We start from the raw sequence: 8,660 nt of genomic DNA on the forward strand, positions 1-8,660 counted from the left end.
CCTTGAACGTCAACTTGTAAAGCACATTCTTTACACACTATGTGACTCAAACCAATCCTGCTCTCATAAAAGCTCATAGTGTCACTTCTTAGGACTAGCATGTCACTGCCTGTGTGTTGACTATATGCCTCCAGGGCAAGTGCGTCCGCTCTATAGAATGATGTGCCCTTATAGAAGCATGAAGCATGCTAACACAATTAGACACTAATCATGTAACACTATGCACATTATGTGTACTCTAACATGTGCAAGCTGATGCGGATATCAAAACAGTACAAGGGGAAGGAGAAAGATGGCACAAGATGGCACAAATATGACGACTGAAGCAATGGAAGTCTTGCCTTTCAGGTGAAATAGCCTTTGTTACAGAGTTTATTTGCTCTTTATTGTATAGCATTAGCTAGACCAGCCTTAAAAATAAAAAATAGTAAAGAAAGTAGCAATATTTATGCAAGGCCATAACAACCACATTGACAGGTCCCCCATATGTTCCTATAATCAGATATGGCAATTTTTTTTTGGCAAGTCTTGATTTTTTAGGTTCTACTAGAATAGGTTTTCCTGCTTTAAAGGGATACTCCACTTTTTTTTGGAAATAGGCTCATTTTACAACACCCCCAGAGTTAAACAGTTGAGTTTTACCGTTTTCGAATCCATTCAGCCGATCTCCGGGTCTGGCGGTACCACTTTTAGCATAGCTTAGCATAGATCATTGAATCGGACAGGACCATTAGCATCTCTCTCAAAAAAATCATTTTTTTGAGAGAGATGCTAATGGTCCTGTCCGATTCAATGATCTATGCTAAGCTATGCTAAAAGTGAATGGATTCGAAAACGGTAAAACTCAACTGTTTAACTCTGGGGGAGTTGTAAAATGAGCCTATTTCCAAAAAAAGTGGAGTATCCCTTTAATGTTCAAAAACACAGTATGTTCACATATTTTACATTGTTGCAGCACCTCTTTTCCCAGTCTGTCAGTTAAGCTCTGTTTAGTTCCTGTCTCTATGAAGTCCCTCCTTCCAGTAGTGCAATGTGCTCTGATTGGTCGACTGGACCAGTGTTTTGTGATTGGTCAACCGCTTCCAGTGTGTTTTGTCACGCTCCTTACCATAACCGTGAGTTTCAGCTTCGCAGGGCTGCATTTAAGTCCACTTTTTTATGCTCTTCCCTTGCTAACTTCCATCCGCCTCATTTACTCGGATGTACGGTACATCATTGCTTGCATTCCACTACAGACAGAACCCTTGAAATGGAACGCCTGAAGCCCTTGATCACTTGTGGGTAAATTAAGTGCGAGCACTGCGAGTTGCTGTTGTGATGTCACAATCGTGTTGCACTATGGTCTCGTTTCTTCTGTCAAAATCGAGGGGTCAGTGGTATAAAATAAAAAAGGCAGGCTTTGCTGTGCCAGCATTGGTGAAAGAGTGCAAGGTAAGAGCTAAACATATTTGACAACTGTTTTATGACAGAAATGTTAAAAGACAGAAAGTAACAAGGTGATGCAAGCTACTCAACTTTTTTTAATTTGGCCTTTTTAAATGACATAGACCAGGGGTGGGCAATCTCAAGATCTACTTTCCTTTAGAAATATAAGCTCCAACCCTAATCAAACACACCTAAACAGGCACTGTGTCCGAAATCGCATACTGTATAGTTGGTACTACATTTGGTTTGAAACTTACTTTGCGACCGTTAAAAAAGTATGTTCTATATAGTATGAATGTGTGTAGTATGAATGAAATTCGGACCCATGACAGCTTCAGCTCCTGCCCCTTTAATCTGGAAATCGGAAGTGCTCTTTTCGGTCGTATCATGGTGCCCTGCGGAACATGATTTCGCCTCTGCTCCCACAGAGGTCTGTGCACGCCACTGCCCAGGGACACCAAATAGACACCCCACAATCGGCCGTTCTAAGGCAGCTATGGCGTCCATGGAGGGGCATCTCTGGTTAAACCTCTCAGGAATAAGAGAGAGGGACAGGTCATTCTTGCTAGAGACTTTACTTTCTCCTCCTTGCCTCTTTGGCGACACAGTCAATGCTGTCATCGAAAGGTTTCAGGAGGCCAAGAAAGAAACTGGGGATTGAGGTGGCATTAACAGTGAAGCCTTGCCAAGGGCGGACAGATCTGAGTACCGTCATCCGATCGGGGTTCAGGTAAGCAGTCCTGATGCCAGAGGGCATATTACTTAACCTACACCAGAGGTCAGTCTGATATGAGTAGCTGGTAGTTTGGAGAGCTACAAAGTAGCTTTCCTAAAATGGCTGTATTGTTTGTATTACCAAGATGGCCGCCGTGTGAACCTGACTACTCTTAATCAAACATTGTTCAAAAACGGCAGCATCTCATCTAAACAGAGACATTAGTATGGATGGATCTGACTTATCGCATCTAACATGCCTCAGTGGTTTGTGATAAATGGCCTTGTCATTCTTCCTTCTCTCCATATTTCTTTCTCTCTAACACACTCATATATATAGCTTGTCAAATTTACAACCTGGTCCACTGCGGCTAGTCGATTCAGTTGATAAAAGCAGTGCGGGATCAAAGGTGACTTTATATCATCCCCCTTCTCATTTTCTCATTACCTTGCAGCTGATACTGCATTCAGCAGTCTGCCTACCCAACATCCATCAAAACAAGGAACCATTTTTACTGTTTGTATCTTTTCACATAGCCCATCCTGAGGATAGTGAGATATGATGAGCTCTTATACTTTAATATATCATCTACCCTTAAACATCAAGCCTTTCTGTCTGTGTGTATTACTATAAGACATTGTCAAAAGGATAGAGAATGACTTAGGATAGAGAATGAAACAGAAACCTTTGAATTTAAAGGCTTATAGCTTTTAGGACACAGGACACGATAAGGATAATCTGAGGTTTCAAAGTGGCAGAGGCCAATCTGTAGATTGAAAGATACTCAACCTCTTTGTTGTGATGCAACCATCTTAGCCATGTTAAAATCACTGCAACACACTCGAGGGGCTTATTGCTTTTATAAAATGGAGGCAACAGCAATATGAGAAGATACAAATGCTAAATAAATAAATAATACATTAATGTTCATTTGTACGTATACTGACATTTACGGTTACGGTTACGGATGTTAGTTTAACATCAATGTATTATAAATGAACATAAATTGACAAAGAGCAATAGTATATTTTTAGTATAATAGCATTAATCTACTCTGCACAATTTTTCTTTTTAAAGTTTAGGGTCAGTGAAATTAAAATGACTTTTATTTTGCAAGGATGCATTAAATTGATCAAAGTTGCTGAAAAGACATTTATTAAAACAGTTATATTTTAAATGAATGCTGATCTTTTGAAACTTCTATTAATCAAAGAATCCTGAAAAAAAAAAACGACTGATTTTTTATCAGTTTCCACCAAAATATTAAGCAGCACAACCATTTTCAAAATTGATAATAAGAAATGTTTCTTGAGCAGCAAATCAGCATATTAAAATGATTTCTGAAGGATCATAAAGACTGGAGTAATGATACTGAAAATTCAGTTCTGCATCACATAAATAAATTAAAAGTTATTTTACATTGTAATAATATTTCTCATAATATATTATAATATTATACTGTATTTTTACTGTGAATTTGGTGCAAAACAAAGCAGACAATGTGAGAAAATGTACAGTGCCATCATTGCATTAGTTCTTAATGAATTCTTAATGATTTTTCTTTTTTTTATTTAGGTAAAATTCACCCGATAGAACACTTATGCAGTGTAGTGCATTGTGAATTGCTGTCCAAATGAGTCTCCCAAAACATAATTGCCATGAGATGACATGACATGACATGACTTCCATAGTCCTTCATTTCATCCTCAGCATTAAATAAGGGGAACAGCCCATCCAGAAACAAGCTGAGCCCTGATTTGAACCATTTGACCAAAACAAACAGCCTGAAGGGACACAGTCTGAGAGCGAAAGAAGGTCAGAGCCCTTCTTCTTTACTCCAGGGGGCACTACATCAGTCACCATCCAGAATACAATGAGAAACACCAACTAAAAGCCTTCGATATTTAGGAGAAGATTACAGAACGATTAGGTAAAACATTACGCTTCCCCCAAAACAGCAGTTTGAATGCACACCAGATGGTCTGGGCGTCATTTGGTCTTGACGTCCACTTTCCAACGGCCCTGTACACAATAATGTGTGTGTTTGTCTGCAAGAGCAGTAAGCAGTCATTTCATGGCGAGTTCAGCATTCATAAAGCAGCAACACAATACACTGGCTTCACACTGATCAAATAATGCTGTGTTGAAATGTATAATAATGCTGCTGTGACTGAAATTTACCACAGGACGTCAAAGGCCGAGAGCACGCCATTTGATGTTTCTCAGAGCTGTCATCTGGCTGAACAAAGCAGTTCTGTTCATGAGAAAGCATCCATCTTCCTTTTTTATGCAAAGCACACTGTGAAATCTGTCTGTGCCTTGGCATACAGCGTGATTGAATCACATTAATGCCAAGCTGCATTTATGGTTATGGACTTATGGAATTTACTCAGTCATTTACAAAATGAAAACAGTAATCCTTTACAATAAGGTTTATTAGTTTACATTAGTTAGTGCATTAATGAACTAACAATGAGCAATACATTTGTTACAGTATTTCTTAATATTTGTTCATGTTAATAAATATCCAGCTGTTCATTGTTTATTCATATTAGTTCACAGTGCATTTTAAACAAATACAACCTTTAATTTTAATAATGTATCAGTAAATGTTGAAATTAATATTAACTAAGATTAATAAATGCTTTGTTCATTCTTAGTTCATGTTAACTAATGTTAACTAATGAACCTTATTGTAAAGTGTTACCTTGAAAACAAAACACTATATATATTCATTAACCATTGAAATTATATCTGACTCTTGGTGATTTTATAGGCCATCTCTTGCCATATACGCGAGAGACTGCATCGGCAATGACCTTTCAGGGGTTAGGTTGCCAGGTCTTTCCCCTAAACCTCCCCATTACATGGATTGGGACTCACATGTTCACACCTACAGACAATTTAGCTTCTCCAATTCACCTATACTGCATGTCTTTGGATTGCAGGGGAAACCAGAACACCGGAGGAAACCCATGCAGACACAGGGAGAACATTCAAACTCAGAAAATGCTTAAAGGTGCCACACATGCATTTAGTATTAAAACTCTCCAGTCGTCTCCTACGAACATACCTGACTCCAATGTTAGGGTTCTGGACTGTACAGAACATGCATGGCTCCAATCTTCCACATTCCAATCCTTATATTCTTTGGCAAATGTATAAGGTGATTATTATTTTTTTTATTTTTTTTTGTGGTAGATAAAACTTATTAATGTTTTCTTAACTGGTACACAACCTCTCAATCCAGCCTCTTATAGCCGTTGGCTTACCCCAGATCTTTGAGGTCCCACATTCAGGGCATTTTCATCCTCCTGTCAAAATGCTCACTATCTTCCTTGACCAGTCACAGCACTTTACATTCTGCATGGTAGTGGCATGGTGTCACTGTGCTTTGAAATAATTCTGTGGACATTGTGACATTTACATCCAGCACATGAGCAATATCCCAATTGACCAGATTTAGCCATTTCAATAATATCTTGGTTGCAGAGGACCACACCTTTCATGGCCTTTCAAAACCCAGAAAATAACATCTAATAATACAAAGTTGCATTTTCAGATGATTTTGGAGAAACCACTTGAAACATTTGTTGTATTGAGCTATTTCAATGACTTTTTTTTTATTTGTTCATTTTGAACAGCTGAAAGTCTGTACATTTTGCCAATATACCTGATTTGCAATGGGGGTTGAATAATTTTGATTACAGTTTTAAATATATATGTCTGTGTATGTATATTGTATAGTCTGATTGGGACACTTTTTGCCATTGAGGTGACTGAGAAAAAGTTTCTCAATGATTCAGTGATTCTTGAATGAGAAATCACAAGTTTTTGATGAGAAACAATATATATATATATATAAAGAATCACTGTTTCCAAACAAAATATTAAGCAGCACAGCTGTTTTCAACATTATAATAATAATAATGTTTTTGAACAGCAAATCAACATATTACAAAGATTTCTGAAGAATCATCATGTGACGCTGAAGACTGGAGTAATGATGCAGAAAATTCAGCTTTGACATCACAGGAATAAATTACATTTTAAATTATATTAAATTAGAAACCAGTTATTTAATTCTTATCATATTTCACTGTTTTACAGTTTTTTTTGTATAACATTAAAAAATCTTACTGACCCTAAAGTTTTGAACCATAGTTTGTGATGATGAAATGAATATGATATACATTTATAAAAGGTAATTTCTTAAATATAACAAAAATATGAAAATATGTTAAAAATGATGGAAGCATGAAAATAAGGTAAAATAATGCATTACAGATATTGCCCTTGTGCATTTCCTTGATTGACATCTGTTGTGTTTACACCCGGTTGAAATCTGCAGCATGAAATCGACCAAATGAAATCATTAAAGAACAGAGACACCTTCCTGTTTATGTGTTGACAACATTCCTCCTGCCTCCATAATGGAAAACACTGATCTGCTCCACGATAAGCACATGCTAGAACAAGCTAATCCACAGCGCGAATAAAACCCTGCAGACTTATAAACGAACTCTGGCTTTTAAGAGTCAAATCACCCCTCTGCATGTCCAGTGTAGTGGAATGAAAATGAAGACATGTTGGAGTTTCAGGATTTGAGGGTCTCTGAGGAGGGGGAATAGGATCAGGGATATCATGTTCGAGGTCACCTTGTGCTAGATGTGCCGATGATGAGTCGACAGATGTGGACTCTGTATGACCTCGCGAACCGATGCTGCTAGCTACATGACGGGATGTCTGAAGGGTCATGGACTCAGAGAAGAGACTTTGAGTTCTTAGAAACCACTGTGCCTCTAGGCTTCATGCTAATTCTTGAACAGTGATGTCATGCTCCTTTAGTAGATGATCTAAGTGAGTTTCATGTCATACTGAGGCTGGATTCATCACAGCATCAGGAAAACAGAGCTCTGATTAATTCCATTTCTTTATACTGTAGCTATTTCTGACCCCACAATTGACACATTTCTCAAGGTAATCTGTTGAATATTTGGATCATTTTTGATATATTTTCATAAAGAAAAGGAAAGACATTTTCATAATTTGGTTCAAAACCAACTCGATCTGATGAGAACCACGAAATCAAAATTGACAATTCTTTTTTTTTATGGAACATTGCAGTAGCTATATATTATAAATGATTTACCCATGCACATCATTACTGTTTTTTAAATTAATCTGCCCTCGTAATCTTAATTCAAAATAGCTTCCCCTCCCTCTTGCAGAGACATCTCTTTTCTTCTCTGATGACATGTTTACTGGCACGAGGGCGGGGCAACCTGTCACTCACATGACATCATCAACTAAATCAAATCAACCCAATCAATACAATGAACAAAATGTCCCGCCCTACTTTTTTGTTGTTGTTGATTAAGCTGTTTCACTTATATATACAGTACATCGCAAATTATTTTCCATGAAGACTTTATTTTATGAGGTGCCGATTTTGCATGAATTATTATTGATGTGTATGAAAACAGAAAAAAGATAGCAAATGTATGAAACCATATGAATGAGATTTTACAAATTCATACAAATTAGCCATTTATTCGGCAAAGTGTAAAATAATAATTTTCAAGGTAAAAAGTTATTATTATTCACAAGTAATTCATTATTTATTTACAAATATTCAGTATAACCTTGTTTTGTCATAAAAAGCTTGCAACACTTTACAAAAAGGTCCCATTTGTTAACTTTAGTTAATGCATTACTTAACTAACATTGAGCAATACATTTGTTACAGTATTTAATAATCTTTGTTAATATTAGCTAATAAATATCCAGCTGTTCATTGTTAGTTGATGTTAGTTCAGGCCCATAAAATAATATTAACAGATACAACTTGTGATTTAATAATATATTAGGAAATTTACATTAACTAAGATTAATACACGCTTTAGAAATATTTTTAAAGGGATAGTTCACTTTAAAACGAAAATTCTGTCATCCTTTACTCACCCTCAGGTTGTTTCAAACCTGTATGAATTTCTTTCTTCTGCTGAACACAAATGAAGATATTTTGAAGAATGTCAGTAACCAACCAGTTAACTGGAACCATTGACTTCCATAGTAGGAAAAAAAAAATACTATGGAAGTCAATGGTTCCAGTTAACTGTTTGGTTACGCACATTTTTCACTCTATCTTCTTTTGTGTTCAGCAGAAGAAAGAAATTCATACAGGTTTGAAACAACTTGAGGGTGAGTAAAGGATGACAGAATTTTCATTTTAAAGTGAAATATCCCTTTAAATGTTAGTTCATGTTAACTAATGTAGTAAACTAATGTTAACAGATAAAACCCTATTGTAAAGTGTTACCAAAAAGCTCATATTATCTGATATTTTAAAAGGGGGTGACAAACAACATTATATAGTCTGGTTTAGTGTTCCAGGCTAGTTCCTCTGAAACCCTCCACCTCCCCCAGCTCCACCTGCCTAGATCTGAAAAGGGATTCATGTATGTTTATTCATGCACCAGCAGCATATCTTACATTCTCAAAGCAGCGTGTCTGTGTA

At 36.7% G+C, this 8,660-nt stretch overlaps 1 protein-coding gene across 1 annotated transcript in view; it reads left to right on the forward strand.

Annotated features, from left to right (window-relative positions):
• The window catches only part of LOC311293532 (uncharacterized protein), a 21,080-nt gene extending 15,827 nt beyond the window's left edge, over positions 1-5,253 (forward strand). Inside the window, exon 2 of the mRNA XM_084413888.1 lies at positions 5,089-5,253. Within this exon, the coding sequence (XP_084270014.1) occupies positions 5,089-5,157 (69 nt within the window). The 3' untranslated portion in view covers positions 5,158-5,253. The remainder of the gene's footprint in view (positions 1-5,088) is intronic.
• The last annotated feature ends 3,407 nt before the right edge of the window (positions 5,254-8,660 follow it).

The sequence above is a fragment of the Rutilus rutilus genome (genome assembly GCF_951802725.1).
Source record: "Rutilus rutilus genome assembly, chromosome: 7".
In the NCBI taxonomy this organism is placed as follows: Eukaryota; Metazoa; Chordata; class Actinopteri; order Cypriniformes; family Leuciscidae; genus Rutilus; species Rutilus rutilus.